The 24535-nt window shown below is 43.2% G+C and overlaps 1 protein-coding gene across 2 annotated transcripts in view; it reads right to left on the bottom strand.

Annotated features, from left to right (window-relative positions):
* Positions 1 to 3179: 3179 nt before the first annotated feature.
* WDFY2 (WD repeat and FYVE domain containing 2) overlaps positions 3180 to 24535 on the bottom strand; it is a 66209-nt gene continuing 44853 nt past the window's right edge. Inside the window, exons 5-12 of one of the 2 annotated variants that reach the window (XM_062567048.1) lie at positions 15943 to 16093; positions 14068 to 14180; positions 12915 to 13041; positions 10850 to 10955; positions 7130 to 7231; positions 5241 to 5371; positions 4906 to 5014; positions 3180 to 4275 (exon numbers count right to left, since the gene is read on the bottom strand). In XM_062567048.1, coding sequence (XP_062423032.1) covers positions 4246 to 4275; positions 4906 to 5014; positions 5241 to 5371; positions 7130 to 7231; positions 10850 to 10955; positions 12915 to 13041; positions 14068 to 14180; positions 15943 to 16093 — 869 coding nt within the window. In that variant the 3' untranslated portion in view covers positions 3180 to 4245. The remainder of the gene's footprint in view (positions 4276 to 4905; positions 5015 to 5240; positions 5372 to 7129; positions 7232 to 10849; positions 10956 to 12914; positions 13042 to 14067; positions 14181 to 15942; positions 16094 to 24535) is intronic. The other variant, XM_062567050.1, reaches the window with a different exon arrangement.

The raw sequence follows: 24535 nt of genomic DNA, 5'->3' as shown, positions 1-24535 counted from the left end.
GGGAGGAAAGCTGGCTCCTCCTTTCTGTCAGTATTACACAAGAGATCGATGCTGAAGGGACTTAGCACATTAATCCAGCCCGAAAACGGAGCAAGCTTGTTGTTATAGTTGCATACTATTGTTGTCACATATAGAAACAAAGACTTTAACTCATAATTGAAAACATCCCATTTGCTCCATGAGGTCTCCTGGAAAGGACCAGAGCATGTCAAAAACCACACACTGTAGAACTATCTCCTACGTGCTACAAAACCAAATTTTAGTTGTTCTTACATATGTGGCAATCACAAATACAGCCAATAGCCCTAATATTTTAGATTTAAAGAAAGATACATCTTTTCTTTATCTTTTAATTCATGTAGTAGATACAAATCTTTGGTGGAGTCCTCTAGAGAAAAATTTGCATATTACTCTCCAACAGTGATTTCCTCAGTGGGCATGCTGAAGAAACAAGCAAATGTTTTCTTTCTACAGCTTTTTGGGGAGCCTGCACAATCCTTTTTGTGTATCCAACAGTCCACCTTCTTATCAGCATCCAGCCCCAAGCACAGGGAACGCATCCCTCCTTTTCCCAGTGCTGGAGATAGCCATGGTACTCTCCTAGGCAAAGCACAATGTACATACGCAATTTTCCCTTTTGATTCCCTAAGAGATAATGCACTGACATTCAAGTGGTGGACTCAGGTTCATGAGACTGAGGTGGAGAGGGCACTTGGTATTTGCTGTGAGAAGTAGCTGCAGACAAGAGCGCTATCAGATGGCCACGCTATTGCCACCAGCCTACAGAACTGGCCTCTCCAATAATGCCCGCCTTTTAATTCTTAGCACTACCTTATTTCAAAATGACTGACTACGAGGTCTCACGGAAGGATGAAACACCAGGGCTATCCTGGCAAGCAGCTGCCCACATACTTTTTCCCTTCACCTATTTTCAGCTTCAAAGTACTTAAGTCTGGAGCTGGGGAGACTCCAGGTCTCAGGTCTATCTTCCTTCAGCTGCCCGGTACATGCACGGCTCAAGTCTGCTGTTCAGGCGCTACGTACAGGACCAGCGCCTGTCCCATCGCTGTTTAAGAACTACAGCTACTTTCATTTTTAAAACTAGAAATTGCTCTCTGAAGAGCACTGCTGCTTCCCCTAAAGAAACGCAAGCTAATAGAGAGATGAAAATCTATTTGTTCTAAACTCAAGAGCAGCAGAAGGCCGGTGTTGGTTGCATGGCCACTGGCACAGCAGGAAATACAACTAAAAGCTTGGTGCTGCAATCCAGAAACCGCAGGGGAAAGGGGCTTTGCTTTGTCTGAGTGCGCGCGCATGTGTGTGGGCATTGCCTAGTACGCATCTGCACTGAAAGACACTCTACCTCTCCAAAGAGTGCAATTCACAAAAATAGCTCAAGTTGGTTAATCTGCAACTAAAATGGAAAGAAAGGCCCAGGCAGCAGGGATCCCTATTTGTGCTGATCAAGAAGACAAAAAAATTGCTGCTGTTACACTAACAAAGTGGAACAGGAGGGGAGGCATTTTTAACTCTCCCAGTCTCAAATCCTTCTAGTTTCATTTGGGAGGTAAAGGAATTACTGTCTGAGTTACACAAGCCTATTTTCTCTAAAGATCCCTACGTTATATCTCTTAAGATCACAGCAAGGGACACCCTTCCCCTCTGCCCCTCCTCAGCTTTCCCCTCAGCTTACATGACTTTCTTAGCCAAGACCAGTCTATCCTGAGACTGCAAGACACTGGGACATTCAGGTTAAATTCAGACAACCCTGCAGGTACTTTAGCCAGAAGAAATAGGGAAATTTTGCAAAATGGATTTGTAGACCCAGCATCCACCCATAAGTTTCTTCGCGACACTGACACCACAGCTCCTTGGGAAGGGAAGGGGGTCCAGTTTATTGCGGAGTAGTACAAAGATCCTGCTCCCAAATTTAGTCTTCCTTTGAGTTGAGGCCCTCACTTTTGTTTTAATTTCCACATGGTACAAAAGGCCTGAGTATAGACACAGGGGCAGATCCTCAGTCTGCCGATCGCACAGCTCTGTTAAGGTAAGCACAACTCACGCTGTATCCAGGCTCGCTGCAACCGTTTCGTCGCCTCGGGAACACAAGCTGAGCAGTGGTTTAAGTCTGTTCCAGTGCTCCCACATTTCTGCCCGTGTGTGAGATATTCTCTGTAGCAGCAAAGCAAATCTGTCTTTGGCCAAAAGGCCTCGAGCCCGAGGTAATGTGGAACAGCACAGTCCGGCAACGTTGCACACACCTTCTCCAGCTGAAATGATGCCTTGGCAGGCCCCTCGCTCGTCTTGCCTACCTTCGGCAGCCAAGAACACTTCAGTCACCAGCAAATACGCACAAGGTGGAAAGAAAAGCCGTCCCAGAGGAAGCAAACATCCGGCTTCCAGGAGAGAAAGCAGGAGGACTTACAAAAGGATTAACGTTTAAACTGGAAAAAAGAATCTTTTCAGTGCTATCTGAACAACGTTTGAAAATACGCATTAAAATACGCTGCCTACAAGGGGACCAAAAGACTCTTTGGCCAGGAAAGCCAGAGTGGCCTGATTTCAGACAATAGGATTGCAAAATGCTTAAGCCCACTTCCTAGGGTGCATAAAAAGAAAAATTTCCCCAAAAATATGTACCAGTCCTTCCACATACACTATTCACCTTTTACTGCGGCAATTAATCAGTCAAGAATTAATGCTACCGACTGCTTTCCCCCTGCCTCCCCTTTGGCCTGCTCAACCATGAATCACCAGGCAAGCGAAGGAGAAGTTTTACTTCCTTTTAGAGTTATCACTCAACCCCATACATTACTTTTTTTTTTAATGTAGCAATGTGCTTTATGGAGGTAAAAATAATCACCTCCCTACTTTAGAAGGGAAAAGGAAAGTACAAAATGGGGCAAAATTGAGCACCAATGACTTGCTGTGTCACAGCAATCCAGACCACAAGGCCTGCTTAAATAGAAGAGACAGGAAACTCCTCGGTCTGCTTGGCGGGTCTGTTTTCTAAACCAGTTTCTTCCAAGAGCACCAACAACAGTGTGTTTAAAAGTGAAATGGATTAAAGGAATTGAGAGATTTTTTCAGATATGATCCCTCTGGAAAAGAAAGGGATGTTTTTTGTTTATTCATCTTGACAATGTCCTTTTAAAAAGGTAATTTTGGTCAGTCCATGCCTTTAAATACTTTTTGTTTTTAAAAGAAATTGCCAAATATGGCAACTGGACAATGAGCGTCATTCAGCAATATCAGTTTCTGGTCTGTAGAGGAAATTAAAAAAAAAAAAAAAAACACCAGCATTTAAAAAATAAATACGACTAACCATATGGAAAATAAGAAAATCAAAATCATCTTCAACAACAGAGACAGGTATAAATGCTTAAATGTTGCTGCGCGAGGTAGAGGTAAAAAAGACTTTCCAGACCCAGACCAGTTTTAGACCCCCCTCTCTGTGCCTATAATTTAATTTGGAAGAGTCTGTCAGCTTCACCAAATTCAAGCAGACCTGTGTGTTCCCTGAAATGCTCTGAGCTGGAAAACTATTTCAGCTTTTGTAGAAATTAGTTGCCAAGCAACCTGCCCCCTGGTTTTACAACTTGTGCAGCAAAGAAAGAGCCAGGAAGTGGTATTTTAAACTACCACGAAACAATAAAACATTTTCTGGATGTCATCGGCTCGGACAAGTAGATGGTAGAGCCCTTTTTGGAATGGCCAGAGTCCATCTGATCCTTAGCGATGTGACAGAGAACGTGCAACGCCCTGCCTGAAGCTTCCTTCCTGGGGAGAACATCGCTGGCAGAAACATCACAAATAAATAGGTGCTCGCTGGGGGGAGATCCGATTGCCTTATACAGTATGCTGATACTGAAAACGCACATGGTAAGACGCAACCCAAGAACCTTCTGTACAAAGCAGCAAGTATTCTGACATAATGAAATATAAAAACTAAAAATTGCACTGCACACAGATTTTCCAAACAAACTCAAGATAACTGAGCACAGTCAGATCGTACAAACCATTAGTTTAAAAAAATACCTTCTTGTATATTTTGAGAATAAGTGGAAAGAGTCTTCGTGCAAATGTTCAGCCTTGATCAAGCAGAGGACATAGAATCGTTGTAAACGCATTAGTTCCTTCCTCGTCTGCCATAGGTGCCCTGCATTATCTATCTTCTGCAGTAAATTAGGGTTAGGAATCTGTTTCTTCTGTAAATATCACCTTTCAAGTTCCACAGATGTATCATCAAGACACTACTGGTGTCATATCCCACAACTGTTAATATAATAAAAGATAATACTGTAGTGAATAATGGTGAAAATAATAAAATATAATACAGTATTCAATGCTACTTCTATGCACTTTGCACTTCCTACTGTATGTGATCCAGTGTCTGTTTTAGCTGGGCATATACCTTCAGCTTTCCCAAAATGAGCTCTGTCTAGGTACCTGAATGTCTCTGTTTCCTACAGAACGCAGAAAGTTCTGGCCCATGAATACCTTTTTCATTACACACAAATGACATTCTCTTATGACATTCTCTTTATATTCCTCCTATAGAAACTAATCCCTCCCCTAAAAAGTGTGTGCTGTGACAGAAGGAGGAATTTGCAGGATTTTTTTTGATGCTCTGAGTGCTTTACAAGATTCATGTAAGAAAAATCTCTGACAGGAATTTCAAAAGTCTTACTTTGAAACTAAGTGAGTTTTAGAAGAATGGAGCAAATTTCCATTCTCCTATATGGAGAAGGAATATTGATCATTCTTATTGGGCAGGAGGAGGGAATTAGTGACTGTGAGAGAAGTCTCTGCAGGTGAAAGAAAGCAGATGGGACATACCTGGACTCACAAGGGAAAGAAAGGGGAGATGAAATACAAGAGCTAGAGAAATCTCTTCAGTCCTACCTTAATAACCTTGTCTGTCCCCGAGGTCAATAGCCATCCCCTGGTGGCATCGAAGTGTACGTGAACAATGTTGTGCTTACTGTCATGGAAAGTAGCTGTGGGTGCCCGTCTGAAGAAAGAGACCCCAAATCAGCAAAGACCATGACTGCAGGGTTTTCCCCTGAAGTGTTCACTAAGAGAGGAGACGGGGACGGAAGGTTACAGCTCCTGGTTTGGTCCCCTCAGGGAAAGAGCCTGGGGACCACCCCCCTGGCTGCTACCCCCACACCCAGGCTCTCCCAAAGCCAGGAGTTTTGCCCCACTCCAATGCAAGCCTGCTCAGTGCCCACACTTACTCTTCATCTGTTATGGACTCGTGACAGCTATCGCAGACCCTCACTTCAAACTCGAATCCCATCAGGGGGATGGAGGAGCGCTTGGAACTGCATTTACCACACACGGCTTTCCCACACTTCCGGCAGTGATGCTGTGAGAGGCAACACACAAAAAGACATCTTCACCTGTCACCCAGAGGCCCATCACTGCTCAGCTCTGGCTGACTCTATCAATTCTCTTCAACAAGACTGAGCCAAAGTTGCAGCAAACAGGAAAATGACTCTTCCAGGGACAACAAAGAAAAATAGTCAGAAACATTAGAGTAAATGGGGGAAAAAAAATCTTACTTTCATTTTTTTTCTCCTTCTTTACCTGGGGCTACCAGCAGCTGGTCATTAACAGGGACACTGGGAGCTGGCAGATAAACACTGCACAGGTGAGATAGGCTCTGGCTCTCTCCCCTATGCTCTAGGGTTGCAATGTACATCATCCTGCAAATCATCTCCTCTCCTACTGAGTGCTTTGGGATCTGCGGGTACAGCTGCAGGTCAGGGCTTCTTCACTGAGTGCAAGTGTGATCATTGCTAAACAGGGGTGTAACAGGACGGGAGAAGAAAAAAATCAAAGCTGTGCTCTTTTTGTTAAAAGAGACAGAGATGGGAGGAGAGGACGAGGAAGTCCCTCTAGAAGAAAGCTCCCACAGAGCTGGGAGCTGTGGTCTCCACTGCCCCCAAAGGAGGCGGATGCAGCTTCTCGCTCTGCCGATGTGCAGAGCAGCAGAGGCCGGGGAACTGCTGAGGCTGAATTCCAACCCAGTCCCCTTTCTCCAGCGCTGGCGTTGGTGCCAAGTATTGAACAATCAAGTTGGAAGACAGCTAGTAAAACAACACTAAGTCGTGAGCACAATCTCAGCCTGGTGTTCTTCCCCAGGGAAAATCATCCCCTCTTGATTCTTACTTTGGGAGTTGTTTGGAGCATTGTTTAGGGGACAACAACAATGTTCAGCAGTACATGATACATTAAAATATGTCCAGGTCAAAGCAGCATGGTGCCACGCTGCCATTATCAGCATCAGGGCAATGTCATTCTGGAGTCTCATCTCAGCCTCTCCCTCTAAATAGAAACATGTATCACCTCATCACCTCAATCTCTTTGGCTGTTTTCAGCCTCAGAAGTACTAGTGCGTCTGCATTTTGATACTACCTGGATCCTGTTTCCTTGCACACTGCTGCGTGGGACTGCAGTGCAGCCTTGCCTGTCATTGGCGAGCCAGGCACTATGGTGACAAGCATTATATAAAGAATGAGAAAATGCTCAGCCACCTGACTTTTTCAAGCTCCGTAAGAACACCCTTTTCCGCATTTTTACACTCATTTCCTGGAAGGCTGCAAGCCGTGGCCCTTTTCTACTGGGCAGAAAAATCCAACTGCGTGTTCCAAGCAGACCAATAAGCCTTTTCCAACACAGCCTGAGCAGTTACAGATGTTTACCCGAGCCCATGGAAAACAGCTTTGCTTCCAACACTATCTCCAGAAATCAGCTGCAAATTTCTTTCTAAAACCGATTCAACTGACAATAAGCTAAATCCCACATAGCTAAAACTGCAGATAGCCCAGAAACAGCAGATTTACTCAGCCCAACATCCATTATATTACTATTGGGAGGAGCTGCAGCTGCAGAAATTTCTTCTGCTTCTAAGAGGTAAGGTTTTTGGCCCTCAGTGTGTTCCCCCACAGAGCAAAACAAGCCTGATCACCGATAGGAGCTCACCACCCAACTATCGAGAGCTCCGTGGAAACACAAAGTGCATGTTCCCCTAAAGTGCCTTTAGGGGAAACAAAGTTACTGCAATGTGCTGAGAGGCGAGCCTAATCGCATTATGCTGATGTACCAAGGGACCCATACAAACCTGCCTGAGGCCTATTTTCTTACTGTCCCACATCTGTTTGAAGTTCCAGAAGAAAGGCTGGTCACATTTTTGACAGGAGTCGCTGTCCAACCATTCGGGTGTCTGCAACACAGACACACATACACACACAAAAAAAGGGAGTGAGCAACAAGCAGAAAATCATCCATCGAAGCCCAGTGACAGGACAACAAAGATGTTTTGGGTGCAGTAACTTTGTCAAGAGAATTTGATTAAAAAATCCCCATTTTTACAAGAAATCATTTTGACTGTTCCCTGAAATATCTTTTTTTAGTTCAGCTTTGGGCCTTGAAGGACATGGGAGCAACACTTCTTACCCAATATATAAAGCAGAATTTGATTATAAGACGATAAAAATAATCCAAGAACAAACAAGCCTCCCACCACCTCTCCAAGTTTAGAATTAGGTGTATAAAAATGAATGTCCAGCTGGACAGCATTTACCATCCTGCCTCTGGTGGAAACTGGAGGCAATTAGTTTTTCCAACAGCTGAGCTATTTGTCTGGATGGAACAAGAGGGGGTGGTATCTTAAATGTTGCCTTTTTTCTTTCTTTTAATATTGTGAGAGATATTCCCAAAGTTCCTGCTGAAAGAGGTATTTGCTACAAATCACATGCAGGGCTGAGCAAGACAAGAGTCTCCCGAACAAGCCTAAAACCCTGAAACAACTCTTTCCCCTACTTTCACACAAAGAAGATGTAAGGCAAGTCTTCCATTCCCTAATGCAATATGTAGCTTCATGCTCATGCTGTAGATGAAGAGGGTAAGGATAGAGAAGATTCAATTAAGAGAAAACATTAAAGGCATTTCTCTCTCCTCTAGCCATTTGGCATGGAATGAACAGAAATAAGTTTTGGCCAAGGGGAACAAGTTTTGCTTGGAGAAGCAAATTTTGATTGACCCTGGAAGATGTCAGGAAAAGCCTGCAGCAGCGGGGAGGGACGTGGAGGGGGCAGGCAACCTCCTCCCGTACCCTTGGGTCATCTGACACATGTGCCGCACTGAGTCGCTGCGGGACAGGCAGTGCTTCTCCTCATCGCGTTTAGGAAACCCTCTCTGGGACATCCTCTACCTGAAGAGCCTCGGTTCCCCGTTTCAGAGGGCAGCTGCATTCAACCCTCCTCCAGCTGTCCATTTGTTAGGAGATGGTCTGCCAGTCCTATACGGGGTTCCTTCACAGCAGATGACTTCCACCCGGACAAACGCTCGCGCCAAAGAAGGTGCTGGCAAGCGGGTCCTTCCCGTCCCCATGGTGAGGCAGCCCCTAGCCCTCCCAGCACTGCTTAGGCAGCACAGTAACATGTTCTCACCCATCCCCACCATCAGAAAAGATTAAATAAATAATAAATTAAGATAAATACTTTGTGAGGAAGAACTACTAACAAACTGCAGTTGGCTCATCAGAGCCACAAGCTTCTCATGTAGTGCAGTTAAAAAAGGCAAGAGCCACAGTTAAGATTAAGAATTAAAAAAACAATATGAAAGCCAGATAACCATACAGTAAGGCTGACGGAGTCCCTCAGCTCCCCTGATTGCTCTGACCCCCAGCTGCCTATTTCAGCTTTTCTGTCAGCTACGTTAAAGGCAGGTCTCTCTGCAGGGGTAAATTCCTGTCTTTCCTACACACAACTGCCTCTTAGTTTAATGCCTATAGATTTACATCTGCATGAATATATTCTTCATCTCTGAAGCCTCTGAACACTATATTTACATGAAGATGTTTTGCTAGTGACTACTGCAAGTCACTACTTGCAGTTACTGCACTACTATGCAGTTACTACTGCTTTGCAGTAAAATCGAAACACAGCTTCTAGCATCTTTCAGAAAAGCCTTCTAAAGCTTTTTAAAAATAGAGTCTAAAATATGGAACCAAGGGAAAAAAATGGCTTAATGCATTCCAATGCAATCTCAGAGATGTGGGAAAATCTGACAACATCAGGCAGAAAAAAAAAACAGGCAAAACAATACAATAGTCAAAATCCAGAAGAAAGTGCTCTAAGACCCCCAAACAAGACTTGATATTAAAACCCCAAAGATTCAGCTTTTGGAAGTGATCTAGCACAATAGACTCCCTATTGCACTACTGGTAACAAGGAGCCCACACAGCCACAGCTAGAGGAAGCAGAACACCCGTTAGCACCTGCTGCTAAACCCTCATTTAGCTAATTATATTTCTCCTCCAGCTTTTAACCAGTCCTCTCACAGTGCTGCCATTTGTTTCACAACAAACTAATTTTAACCCTTATTGTAGCCTTTCTAAGATAGCAAATAAATAAGATTTTCATTTCTGGATGTCTGAGTTGCACCAATGAGGAAACATCTGCTGGGAAGGAGGAAGCCGCTCTGCTTTCGGTTCACTTTTGGAGCTGATGACATAATTGGCCATTAGCTCAGCTATTAAAGAGAGCCAACTGGAAAGTTAATTCATGGGAAAAGGGGGCGAAGAGTAGTTCAGTTCCTGCCGAGGACTATTTCAGCAGATTTTTAAATCCAATTTTCCACTTATGAAAGTCTCCTGAGCCCTTGCTTGAGAAAGACCCACATAACCAAGGGAGAACGCAAAACCTTGTGGGGAAACAGCAAAGCTGATCAAACACTGTGCTGTCAAGAACGTGGAGTGAACTGGAAAAATTCACCACCCTTACCCCTCCTTGCTTTTCCCTAATCCCACTCAGTTATGCTCTGCATCACATGTTAAAAGCAAAAGGCAAAAGAAGGCTGTTTTCATCCCAGCTGTGTCCTTTCCAGCCACAATCTCACACTACGCGCTGGCTGAATAACCTCTCTGTCCTCAGACCTACCTGCAGTGGTTTAAGCAGGGTACCTGGGCCTCCTCTTGGCCCTGCCTTCCCTTGGGAACACGACAGATCATCACGCATGGCTGCAGTCTCCAGGTAGGAAAGGGCAGAGGCTTGCCGGGGCTCTTTTTTCTGAGATTTGCTACATTCACCAGTACAGCTAAAGCCTGATTCACTCAACACAGACTTAGGGCATCCCTACCTCTCTGAGTCAGGTCTTAGAAAACTGCTGAATGGAGGCTGTGCCCACAGGACAGAAGGCCTGGGGTACCTTTGTGCCCTTGTTCACATTCATTAGCCACGCAGCACAAAAATGGTCATGAATGCATGGGTGATTTTTTTTTTTGTCTTGCTCAGCAAAGTCGTTGCTTCCTGCTGTTTTATGTGGTTACACTAGAGGGTAGCAAGACTGAACAGCAGGTGAGACCAAAGGCATAATTAAATGCCTTTTTAGCAAGAACAGGGAAAAAAACCTGGATCAAATTGCAGGTTTCCAGAGATGGCAAAAAGCTTTCTTTCTTGTTTTGTTTTCTTAAAAAAAACCCTAATAAAATAAGAATCAGTCCATCATTTACCTCTGAACTATAACATTTCTCATGATGTCCTAAAAAAAAACAAAAGAGAGCATCTCACAGCATCCTTGTTAGAGGATGCCTTTCAGGGCAGCAGTATAAAAGACAGAAACCATTTTACAGCATACTTAGTAAAAAGTTTTTGTCAGGTAATTACCCCGTACCATATTATTAAAGGCATAGCAAAATTGCTGTATAATAACTGAAGCATGTCAGAAAACATTTTTACTGCCTGGAACAATCCTGCTCAAACTGAAAGTTATGCATTTTAGAAAGGCCTCTTCTTCCCAAGAATTTTTCAGACAGAACCAACAAGACCTGAGCATCTACCTCCTGTCTCTCGACATCCATGTTCCAGACAACGATGCCACCATCCGCACCGCAAGAGATGAGCTGTCGAGTGTGGTGAGCATATGAGAGAGACTGCACTTTATCACTGAAAAAGAAACAAGAGAGTTACTCATTAATCATTTATGGCTAACACAAAAATTAAGTATAGAATATATGATAAAGCAGTATAAAACTCCAGTTTGCCCGTATCTTTTGTCCCCTCACAATACACAGCATTTGTCAGAGTACCAAAGCAAACATAAATACACATCAGACAGTGCTGTAGATCAGAGTCTTTGTCATCCAGCTGAGACTAGAACCAAAGTGTTGCTCATCTGCGCAGAAGCCAGGAAAACCAAGGTCTGTTGCGGTTAACCGCTTTCCCTGCTCACGCGACAGGAGGTCCTAGCTTTGCTGGAAATCCAGAACAAAGCTAGAAATCTAGGGCCTCTCAGAAGACATTTCTGAAAGCATAAATGTAGCCCTGGTACTAGCTTCCTATTCAAAAAGCTAGTAACAACATTGTTTTGGCTTATCTGCAACATTCAGAAACGAAGTACTGAAGAACTACTGAAGACTTTCTTTTGGTACCAGTAAGCAAGGAGAATTTCAAAACTAATATAGAAATTTCTAAATTGTTCCTACAGTTTTCCCAAGGTAAAGTTGAAGATTTAGGTGCTTTTTCTTCTTCTTTTAAGGAAAAGATAACATGGGAGAAACAATTCAATTTAAACCTCCAAAGTTAAGGTTGGTCCATCATAAAAGAATTAAACCCAGACCTCATCTCAAAGTATTTACGACCTGGGAAACAACCACCACATAACAAGATGTATTAAGAGGACAGTAACTGAGCATATAGGGACTGGAAATTCCTCATGCCTTTTGGTATCAGTTTTGTTTGCCCTCTCAACCGGCCTCACCTGCTCAGAGACCTTTCATTTTGATCCATCTGTCCGTGCATATGGCTGCTCTTCCATACAGCAATGTTTTGCAGGACAGTTTGATATAATACAGCCTTTCTAGACAGCACTGACTTGCCAAGAACAATAGCACTACTAAGTGAAATGCTTCTCAGTCCCTGATGTGGTTAGGGCCAGGTCTGTACACGCATAGTGTAAGCCAAAAATCATGCTACATGTAAGATCCAGAAGCTAAATGCATTTTAGAAGAACTAATTTCCACAGCAATAAATACAGCTGTGGTGCATTAGAAAGCACCCATGTTAGGGGTATAAAGGTGAGCTGGGAATTTCAGCAAGAGTGCTGCAGGGCTCTGAAATGCAAGTGGCCCAACCAAATCACTCAGCAGAGCACAGCATCCTGCACAAAATGTATGTGCATAAAAAAAGCTGTAAATGCTGGAGCCTCTTCAGACCTGAGTTTGGAAAGCAAGTCTCATATACACACACCCTCCAATACACTGACCCAAACTTGTTATACTGTCAGCATTTAAAACTCTAGGAATTCATCGCAGCTAGACCTATTCCACCGCTAATCTCTACTCAGTGGTGTCCAGCAAAGGCTTACTCTCCTTCAAAGATACCTACTCTACTATGCAAACATGAGGTCTGTATTTGTGCAGGTCAAGCCTCTTTGCATTAAGGAGATGGTGAAGGTCCATTTGGGTAAACCACATTACATACATCTCAGATTCTAAATACAGTAACATGTAAAACACATAGTTAGCACTGAGTTAAAAGGGACTAATTCACCAAGCCTGATGCTCCCTCTAGGGGAAAGAAAGAACTTGGCATCTAAAAAGCAAGAATTCTCTGGCAGCGCTTCTCATCTGAGGACCCCTCCTTTCCCTACAGAGGTGCAAATTCCTGCATAACATGTTCAGGGTACAGGTAATAGCTGTGCTTCATTATCATTTGCAAACTGTGGGCCCAACACTGAAAACCTTACTAAAAGTAATATTTTCTCCTTGTATATGGACCACAGAGAGTCACATATATAAACACAATGCATGTGAAGACTGTAACCTCTGGGCTGTTTGTTTCCAGATGTGGCTTCTGCCTTTAGCTTTTCTCCCAGGAAAACAGGAGGAAGGGTTTTGAACATACTTATGTCCTTGCAGCTCGATGGCTGTTCCTTTTCTTCCTCCAATATCCCACATTATAATGGAGTGATCTGAACTGCCCGAGAATAAAACTCGCTGTACTGGGTCCCAACAGAGAGCAGTGACACCACCTAAAATAGGAGTTGCAAAGGACAGTCATTTCATTCCTTGCAAAGGACAGTCATTTCATTCCTGAAAGTGGAAAAGAACGTAGCTAAAAATACATACATTAAAAAACATCACAGAAAATATAAAGGGAGGGTGATTACAATGTAGGTCTATCCAGCAAAGGCCATGCAGCCAACACACTCTGCTTGCCAATTGAAAACAAGCTGTCTAGAAAGCCTACTGAACCTATACCCTGCTGTTTTCCAGGCAGAGGGCTCAGCTGCCTTTCGCATGAATCCACCAAACAGCAGAGGGGCAGAAGGAAAGCCACCACATGACAGTCACAGTGTGACTGCACAGCATTTCATCTCCACCATTCCCAGGAGACAAAATTTTACTATAAAAGAGAAGCAAGCAAGGAGTAGTATGAGCACTTGCATAGTATTGTAGCATGAGGACTGAACTACGTAGCATTCTGCCCAGCCATCTCCTCAGAACTAGGATAGCCCTGGAAGGGAGATATTGGGTACTGTGCAAGTTCACTGAAGACAAATACACCACCACAGAGGAGCCATATGAAGAGATGTTGAGGAATGACCAGTACTTCTGTTAGATGCTAGGTGCACATCTCATGGCTGCCGTTTATTTAAAGCGCTTTAGGGCCCAAGTCCCAGCAGCTAAAAAAACAGTTAGCACCTCCACACATCCAAAGTGTGTTTATTCAACTTGAGAAGAAGTGTTTACCAGTGTGGGTCTTTTCCTGAGGAGCATCCCTTTCCCCCTAGAGTTACTGCAACACTTGTCCTAGCTCTACTTTAATTAGCAGCTTGTGGAGATTGTGCAGATTGTGGAGTTTTCAGCGCTTCTGAGAAGTCTGATCCCTCTTTTACTTTTACTAATACAAAATTGCTTCCTTGAGTTTTGGTGGCAGTTTAAGCTGGTCTGTCTCCCTCCTAACTATGTACTTACACATTATAGTGTTTCACAGGAGAGTCTCACCACAGTGATGCACCAGGAGAACCAGATTGGATCTCCTCCTGAAGCCTTACCTGTGTGTCCCTTAAACGTCGTAACAAGGCTGCAGGACTCTTGCTCTAGTTTGAGTATGGTCACTTGTCCAGAGTGATCTCCAACAAACACATGCCGAGTTTCCACATCAAATCTGATGAGATAAATGCTGAGGAATATACATTGCTTATGAAAGCTATGCATTGCTTTTTGTGACTTGTTTTTTTTTTTAACATGTGTAAACTGCATCCTCACGAATAGTCTCAAAGAGGAGTTAGGCCTCCACCTTTAGCTGTTCATATTAATTATTCAGTCTCCCTGGGCACACCATGTAGGCATAGGGAAAAATAAGACTACTCCAGGGGATGTAATTTGTGTTTTCATAAAAACCATCCAGGAAGAAACCCTTTACCACCAGCAGAGGAGTCTCATCTCGCCAGGCTCTGTGGCTTTGACGCTAGAGTGGGATGGTGTTCATTCTTTCTCTATCTCTACCTCAATTTGTTTAAAATAACTTCAAGTTTTCTACTTCTTCATTATAGTCAGGTTTACAAACACAAAGCTCTTTTTTTTCTCAGACCACTGGTCAGCCTCACAGAAGGCCTCCAGAGGATATCTCCTTAACATTTGGTTAAGATTGGTTTCTAATAGCAATTTGGTGACACTTGGTTTTGTTATAAGAACCAATCTGTATTTTATGTCATATCTGGGGAAGCATCAGCTTCATCAAGTGTATCACACATCATACTCTAAACCGAGTAAAATCTGAACCCACTCAAATAACTACCAGAAAAATCTATTTTGATAGGTTCTGACCTTTTAATCTAATTTAATTCCACATTCAGATTTTACATTGTATATTTAAGGAACTACTGCTTAGTACTGATCTTTTGCACATAAGACTTTAGGAATAAGTACATTCCTGGTTCTGCCAAGCTTTTTGTGATATTTGTTAATGATTCTCCCTTCCCCTGTCCTCCACCAATGGGATCTGATGACTCAAATCAAAGCGATCTCCCGAATTTTAAAACATTTGAAAAGGCCAATTCTCTGGATAGGTTTAGGAAATACCTAACAAATTCCTGTATCACATCTTCAAAAAGACCATTCAATTAAAAATAGACTTCACTTTTCACTCAACCAGAGAATATAAAGCAAGTCCATGAGTATTTCAGTTGTTCAGACAATAATTTTGAGTTAGTCTCACTGCCCATGAACTAGCAAAACACACACCATCTATACCATATACACTACAGGGCACTAAAAAGTCTGTTTATGCTAACCCCTGGTTTCAGCCTAAGAGCTCATACTTTTCAACTTCCCTTTTCATTTGTAATAAAGCTGAATTAATATTTCTTTTATTGTCAGGCAGCTGGAGCAGCTCTAGGTGAATAAGCCACTTGAGCGCCATTTCTAGAGCCATTTAGTTAACCCCTATTCCCAGCGTAGAGCGGACTGTTCCAGAGTGAAGGACAAATATTCATTATTTCATATTTAAGTCATTTAATTTTTACCATATACACGCACACGCAAACTGACCTGATCACAGACCTACTTTGCTACTGTTAATTCTTATAAGAAAGAATGCATTGCATGGTTAAATGAGGGCCCTTGTCCATATTTTTTACAGTAATGGACTCCAGTCGGTTGCAGACCGCCCACTGTTTTGTGTAAAAATGCTTAGACCTAAATATGCCACCATGCGTTAAAGAGACATAGCAAGGAGAAGAGACAGTTTTCAAAACTGGATTTAAATAACTGTTTCTTTCACAAAACACTGACCAGGGCACAAAAGCTGGAGGATAATTAGAAGCCCCCCCCCACCAAAAGGATGTTTAAGTGCTGTACAGCAAAACTAAAGAGTTATTCCACTCTTCTGTATTCTGTTTCACAGCTAAGAGCTCCATAAAGGATACTGCAGGCCACAGGCACCGGCGTTGGTGCGGTACCCTCCGAGCCGCTGGCCGCTCTCTGAGCAGTGCCATGTGAAATGCTTGTCTTGTCCAGTGCTTAACACCCACTCCATCTCCAGGACAAACAGGATCATCATGACCCTGCTTTGATGAGCTAGAAAGGAAGCAGACAAACATCTAATTGCACTGCAGAGAACACGTGGGCAGAAGACCGCTGCAAGTACGACTCCCTTGTGCACAACTCCTCCGCTTCCTCCTCACCTGCTCTTCCTTCCCCACAGAAGAAACTTGTGTTTAATAACCCAGTTGACGTGAGCTACCTGTAAGGCTCCTGCTTGGCAAGTTTAATGTCTGCACGAGGAAGCGCAGAGGCAGAACTTAATTCCTTCCTTGACTATATCAGCCCTTTTCCTTTTGCAGTAGGACAGGTCTTCCTCACATCACTGTACCATCACCAACAAAGTGACTGTTGGGGGAATGACTCTGGGCTCTATTTGAACCTGTTTTGAGCTTGTATGATGGCAGTGCAGATGTAAATGCTGTGGCATGCTGCCACTTCTCCCCCTGTGAGCTCTGGTGGATCTGGGTTGAGGACTGTGGTAGCACCCTAGCTGACTGATGAGTTACAGCATGGGCACAACCTTACACCAAACAGAAGTTTTAGCCTTGCATGTGAACTGTAAAAAAAAACTGAAAAAAAAAAAAGCTCACAAAGATCACAGCTGGGTGAGATGAATAAAATAGCTGAATGAATACATTTCTACTACTACCTAAATAAAGCCATCAAAAGCTTTTCATTAAAGTAGTAGAACTCATACTTTTACAGAGGATTTTTTGTATGAATGACCAGCGGGTTTGCTGGTGAAGTGCTGAGTGAGCTGACTTTTTTTTAAAAAAAAAAAAAAAAAAAAAAAGTGGTTTGAAAGACATGTAGAATTGTTCCCAGCTGTAATTTACCGGGGAAAGCCATATTCCTCAATCTACAGGCCTACTGGTTTATTACTGTTCTGGGATCCAGAAACATGTACCATACAAAGCAGCCACCTTGTATTTGTTTGTGTAAAAGCTGACATGCTGGAAAGATTAAACAGCTTTGGAAGCTTAAAAACTACCCCAAAGCCTCCGTCTGAAACACAGAGTCAGATTCCTCAGAACAATACGGAAAGGTTGCTGCCTACCCTATACAAATTTGAAGAACAGAGTAGAATCATGTTCAAATCCTACAAATGGAATTAGTTGTAGTAAGGCCTGCACAAGCTGACATCTGTCATTGATCCACACCACCTTTTAAACTTGGATTCCCCGAGGGCCAAAGTCAATATATGCATTGACACATGTCTCTATAACTCTGATTCAGAGCAGGACCAGTTTACAGTGTAAGACTTGAACTTTGCCAGATGCTTTTACCCTTACCCGCAGCAGAGCTCAGATTATGGCCTTTGTTTCCACACACTTTTAAACTCCAGGTTTGTAATCAAGATAGAGGGATGGGAACTACCTAGCAGTAACTGCAGTTTGTTTAAACAACCTCTCTCCTCCCCAGCCTTCCAGATTTCTTCTCTTGAAAAAGTTCAGCCACTGCAAGGTTGACTAGTGCTTCTCTTCAGCTATTGGTGGGTCTCCCTGGGAGGATCTATGCTAGTTGGTGGAGTGGTGCCCTGTGGGAACAGCCACAGCGGGAAGTGTGCTGGTCCAAGGACCTGGAGGGCCCATACATGTGTTTCAGGGGCTCGCATGCACCAGCAGTGCTATGGTCAGGCCCTTGCATCTCTTTGACAGAGGAGGGGCAAAGCAGGCCACCATGATGAGGTTGTTCAAGGCATGTCCAGGGGAGTTTCCTTTATCTCCAAGCAAGGACACTCTCCAGTCTCTCCAGGATATCTGATCCAGTGGTTGACCACCATCATGGAGAAAGAAAAATCCCTAATATCTAATGAGAATTTTTCCCTGCTACAATTTCTGTCCGCTGCCTCTTGTTTTTTCACTGCACATTGCCAAAAAGAGCCTGGCACTGCTGTTTCTACAACTCCCATTCTGGGGCCATTAACAGCAGTAAGACTCATCTCAGCCTTCTCTTCTTAAAATTAACCAAAATCAGCACTCTCAGCCTCTCCTTATACACAATGTGCCCCACCTCCCTAGTCATCCTCATGGCCCTCCAGGACAGTGATGACTTCTTTGTGCTAGGAACCCAAAACTGGACGCATGTCTCCTGATACGGTCTCACTAATGCTCAAAGAGGGGAAGAGTTGCTTCCCTCAACGTGGTAGCTGTGCTTGTGCTAATAGAGCTCTCACCTGTTAAATCCCTCTGAACAGCAGCCATCCTTCCCATGTATCAATTTCTCTCCATTTGGGATCATCTGAAAACTGGTGGAGAGCACCCTCAATCCCATCATCCAGGTTGTTAACAGAAACATCAAATAGCTTTGGCCCCAGCACTGACCCCCTGAGGGAAGCCACTAGTAACCAGCCACCAGATGGATGTCATACTGTTGATCGCTACCTTTTGAGCCCAATTATCAGGATGGCATTCCTCCCATTTGTTGTCCACCAGCTCATATCACACCTTCACAGTTTAGTTACAAGGTTACTTGGCAGACATTGTCAAAAGCCTTGGTGACATCAAAGAAAACATCTAGTACTCTTTCCTTGTCCATAGGGAGAGTCATTTCATCAAATAAGGCAATCAGGCTGGGCAGGCCAGATTTGCCCTCGGTAAATCCATGCTGGCTGTTAGCAATCACTTTCTTGCTCTTCAGGTGCCTGGAAATGGCTTCCAGAAGGATTTGCTCCTTAACCTTCTCAGAGACTGATGTGAGGTTGATCAGTGTGTAGTTCCCAGAACCTTCTTCTGGTCCTTCCTGACAACAGATGTGACATTTGCTTTTTTCCAGTCATCAGATACCTGCCCTGATTGCCATACCATTTTGAAGATGATAAATAGCAGCCTTGCAATGATCCTGTCCGGCTTCCTCAGCACCCTTGGGTGTATCCCATGTTCACCCATGGACTTATGCAAGTCCAGCTGGTTTAAGCCTTCCATAATTTGATCTTTCCCTAATGTGAGTACTGTTTTACTCCCATGGATTCTCCCAGTAGGTGCACGGATCTCGGAGGCCTGAGGGCAGACTTTACCAGTAAAAACTGAGGGGAAAAAAGTCATTTAGTACTGTAGCCTTCTCCATGTCCTTTGTTACTAGGTACCCCAGCCTCACTGAGCAGTAGGACCATATTTTTATTAGTCTTTCCTTCATTTTGGACACATCTGTTGAAGCCCTTCACGTCCTCACTAGTTTCAACTATGGCTCAGCCTTAGCTTTCCAGATTTTATCCCTGTAAACTCAGGTAGCATCACTGTGTTTCTCCCAAGTAGTCCAACTTTGCTTCCACCATCCATGTGCTTCTCGCTACCTTTCAGCTCAGTCAGTTCTTTGTTCTTCCATGACGGCCTTCTGCCATGCCTGCTCAACTTTCTGCAGTGTTGAGACAGACTTCACTTCTGCTTCAACAATGCCAGTTCTCAGCATCACATTTATATCTGCCCAGCCAGAAAACTTCTGCTACAGTCAGAGAGGGCAACATGATGGCAGCTGGTCTTTCATGAACAGACCCTTTTAAAGGCATCCATTAGCTATAGTATTTCAGTATATAATTTTCTTCAGCCAGAGGTCCAGGTTGTCTGGAAACCTAGCTGCTGCCAGCAGTCAGCGAGCAAGGCTGATGAGCACAGACTGGGATCGCAGTGTGAGCAGAGGTCGAGGAATGAGTGGCGCATACAAAATTGAGCATGAGAACATTATGAGGGGGCTTTTCAGAGCATTATGCTGATAGGCCAGCGGCAGAGCAGTACTGGCACAGGACAAAGTTTCAGAAACCTGTTCCTTTTTATCATGGAAACAGTTTGGCATTGACCAATGTACAATAGAGAAGATGTAATGGAGGTATCTGAAGCAATTAGCCATGTGCTTTCTCTCAGCATTATCCATGTAGGGGATGTAGATGAAATTATTCATGACTTCGCTATGCAAGGTGTTCCCAGCTGTGCAGTTGCCACTGCTGGCATCCATATGCCCATCAGATGCCCATTGCAGGGTTTATATGATTACACTGATCCCCCGGAACAGAACTTGAAAATAGCAGTTCCTTTGGTGAAGGAACAGAGGAGATTCATGGACTCAGATTCATAGGGTATATGGATATAAACCACAATGCCTGCATATTCCAAAATTAAATGGGAATTCCTAGAAGTTAAATGTAACATTTTAAGTACTTTTTGGAACAGGAAGAAAGTAAAAAATGGAGGCTCTATGCCTATCTACACTGTGGTTAGTGTAGCATAGCCACTTTCTTGCTGCATTATGTAGCTCTGCCCAGATGCTGATGGACCATCTCATCATTTCAGCTGTATTTTGTGCACCACTGAGATATGAACTGTGCATCTGGAAGACTTCCTTTGAGAATTTAGTGGGACATGCTAGGTCCAATCATACTAAATGCTTTGCAGATAGCCAAGTATCTGCTGTGACCACCACAATCTCTGCTCTGATGTAGGGAGATGTTTTAGCAGGACTGGTCTGCAACTGACCTCTTCTTGCAGCATTCTAGCCTACTGTAGCCTCTGGTGGGGTACCACAGAAGGTCTCAAAATCAGAGATTATAGCTCTAGATTTATCATAGAAGGTGATGATGACAGCAGGGGTCATGCGAATAAAATTCTCAGATATTATCTTTTATCCTATGAAATCTAGTTTGTTTCTGGGTGTGTTTTAGGCTTAAAAATGAATTTGTTTACAAAAATACTCTTTTTAATCCTATTTTCTATTTCTACTTACTCTAACCTAGACCCATAGTCTGCTTGGTAATTCTACTATTTCTGGAATGTTGTTATATGCCTTTCTGCAATGTATCAAAGTCTCTCTTGGCCCTGTGCTTGGACATCTACTCCTAAATCTTCTTCTGAAAGGCAGGGCTTGTACCTTTTGCTAAGAGTACTATCTGTGGGTGATGAAGCAATTCACAGTTTGTTCCATCAGCTGTTAAGGAAGAAGTAGACATTAAGGAAATTTAAACATGCCTAACCATATAAGTGGAAGGGGTGCTAACTTTCTTATATTCCCTCCCCCCAAAAGAGCTTCCATTTAGCACTCTGCTGCCCATCTGCAAGTGCTACACACATTGTCTGGTACCACTACAGATGTGCTGATGACAGAAATATCTGAACCAGGTAAAAGAGCACAGTTGAGGTTACCTAAGTAAGGGAGGAAAGAAAGAACACATGCATGTAGAGAGCCATTTGTCATTTTGAGTGAATTTGACCCACATAAGGCTTAAAGAAAGAGAATTTCGTAAGGGCTGAAGTTGATACCAGAGCAAGGAAGGGGTCTGGGCCCTAGGATTAAGACAGGATTGAAGACATGAACCAGCAAACAAAAAGCTGGTCCTTCATCAGCAGAAGGTTTGATCACCATCTGTTTGCAGAAAAAAAAAGCAGAACACTTCCAAAGCAGCTTGGTGCAACAATAGCAGAAGGGAGAAAGGGGATGGAGGGGGAATGTGGTCACAGTGTGGGGAAAGCCACATAGCAAGCACCAGCCGAAAGCAGATCTGTGCAAGCCAGCTGGAGAAGGAAGCACACGTGTGTGTGGGAAGATTATGCTGTATGAGAGGTAGAGAAGCAGCAGACAGGAGGGAGCCGGTCCATCTGCTGCAGGAGGGTGGGAGGGAGCAGGGGGTCTGCAATCCTGCTAAGGGAAAGAAGCAGCAAGCATTGTGCAAAAAGCAGGTCGGCAAGCAGAAGAAAGGGCTGAGCCTAGAGAAAAAGAACTGCAGCCGGGAGGTGCATACTGAAATGCCAGTGGTGAGAGAGCAGGGGAGAAGAGGGCTGGCACTATATATAAATGAATTTAGAAAATAACTGCATAGCCACAACATTACTGTGAAAGGATCAATGAAAAGTCATGATTTGGGCTAGAACACCTGGAACCACATCTTGTTTTGGGCATGAGTGTCTCTTCAAATAAGTCCACAGCTTTCAGATAAAAATTTCTAACATATCACCTGGGAGTCCTGCCAGGAAATAACCACACTTATCAAAAGTTCTCCCATGCTGACAGAGGCAGTCTAATAAGGAAGTGATTCTTGTTCAGACTGCGGTCAGTTGTACTGTCTCTCCAACAATGTTAACAGACCCTCATTAGGATCCTCTGTTGTCCAATATTTGGGAGATGCCATGTGAACTCATAAGGTTCTTTGGTGGGATGGCCCATAGAAGTTTTCCAGAATATATCTAAAGATCTGCAATGCTCTGTAAAGCAGCACATCTGCCACACTGTAGCAGAGGACCAAGAACACAGCCATCTTTTTTTTTTTTTTTTTTTTTTTATTTTATGTAAAGCTGGTCTACAGACCTTGAGTGAGCTGCCACAGTCAATTGCCTGGCCACCTGGGCAAACTGCCATACCACAGAATCATACAGAATGGTTGATGTTGGAAAGGACCTCTGCAGATCATCAAGTCCAATCTGCCTGCTCAAGTAGGGTCACCTAGAGCATGTTGCCCAGGACTGTGTCCAGATGGCTTTTGAATATCTCTAAGGAAGGAGACACAATCTCCTCGGCAACCTGTTTCAGTGCTCTGTCACCCTCACAGTAAAGAACTTTTTCCTTATGTTCACATGGAACTTCCTGTGTTTCAGTTCGTGCCTGTTGCCTCTAGTCCTATCACCGGGAACCACTGAAAAGGGTCTGGTTCTCCCTTCCCAAAATTTTCAGCCTTCTGCCTCAAAAGCTTGGCAAGAAAGGTGCTCAGAGCAGCAGAGGCTTCACCTCTGAGATACGTGACCTGAGTTCTACCTCCTTCACTTGTGACCATTTGCAATCACTAATGAGGAGCTTAAGTTCAAAGGCCAAATGAAATAGATCAAGGTTCAATTTTTGGAGTATTCTATAAAAAGTTTTTTTATTTTGATAGTGATCAGCTAATAATGTATTGGTGTTGGAAATGCATGGAATCCTATTCTTGTAGATGTGTACATATGTCCTATGAGCAATCACTCCTAAAGGACCCTAGAATTGGCACGTCCTACTCCATGCTTCAGTACTTTCTTTTCCCCTTTACCTGCAGGGTGGGCTACATGGCACCCTAGTCCTTCTAGGTAAACTGGCATGACAATCTTCCATGGCAGTCTGTGCCTCCAGATCAGTCTCACCAGGCGAAACCCCCTACCTCCACACTGGCATTGCAGATAAGCTCTGTGCAGCAAACCAGGTGGGCCACAAAGAGGTCCTGCACCTAAAAAGAGCCTGTGCTGTGCACTAAGCTCCAAAGACACATCCAGTATCTTACAAAGAGTTGTTCCTTTCCATTTGTTTTCTGAAAAAATTCAAGGAAAGCAAGAGCATTTACTATCTACTCTCACTATTGCATCACTCTGCAGAAATTGCAGCAAATAGAAGTGCTTGAAGATCAGTTTAGGAACAGCATGACATTTATTTACACGGTATTTCAGACTATAAATGTACTATGACGGTCAAAGATGCAGAAGAAAAAAAAAGATTTTAGCTCACCCTTCTGCCTAATCAATCTAATCAGTGTGATTAGACTGCAGTACCGAACCAAGCAGGCAAATGGATAAGCTAATTACAAAGGGAAGTATAGAAGAGTCAGTAGGACCATTCTGTTATTCTATGATTCTGTTATATCTAAAAGATGTAACCTAGGTGTGTCAAACATTTGTGACTGCAGAGCAATCACAAATTCAGATACTTAAGATTTATGAAGCAAGAATGCAGCAATCTTATTTAAGATATTTAATCATCTTTTGGTATTTTTGCCCAGTTCTCACAAGATAATAAAAGATTTAGGCTTTCTAGCTTGATTTTACAACCGACCAGGCATTCATGAAAGAGCTGAAATAAAACACTTAAAAGCAGAAACATTTTATCATGTTCTGTGAAATCAAGATTCTCTTTATATATAATCTAAATGTAACAAAGTGAGCCCCAGAGCCTTCATTTGGAGATTTAAATTATCCTCTCAACCTTTCAAGGTATAGAACTTAAATATATGAATAAATACATATTTTAAAACATATGTGAGAAATGTCAAGCCAACATGTCAGAGGCTTCCATACAGAAGCATAATGCTTAGCAAATCACATGGTTCTATCTCTTAGTCTAACAGCAAGAGAGAGAGAAGAACAGACTGTAGCACATATTTGTTACTTTTATAACAATACTTATCACCAGTGCAGTGTTCTTTACACATTTAACAAGGATAAATAGCTAGGTTTCTTAAAACATTGCATTAGGGAATATCAGAACAAGGAAAGGTATGGATTAGCATTTCTTGACCTTCTACTATGATATTATCTACTGATAGTCTTGAGATTACTACAACAGAAATCACTGAAATGTAACCAGGCAAACTGTAAAAGCTCTCATGCTCAATGCCTCATCCCTAAAAAGATGGTTTAGTTTCTCAGGTTGTTTTCACTGGATTAATAAAACTAAAATACAGAAATAACACCTCTGTTCTCCCCACACCCTGGATTTGCGGGAGTTTGTTATCTAGAAAGATATTCCCACAGAACACTT

Source organism: Rhea pennata, chromosome 1 (genome assembly GCF_028389875.1).
Source record: "Rhea pennata isolate bPtePen1 chromosome 1, bPtePen1.pri, whole genome shotgun sequence".
In the NCBI taxonomy this organism is placed as follows: domain Eukaryota; kingdom Metazoa; phylum Chordata; class Aves; order Rheiformes; family Rheidae; genus Rhea; species Rhea pennata.
The sequence above is the reverse complement of the archived record's forward strand: the minus strand, read 5'-3'. Positions and strand labels throughout refer to the sequence as shown.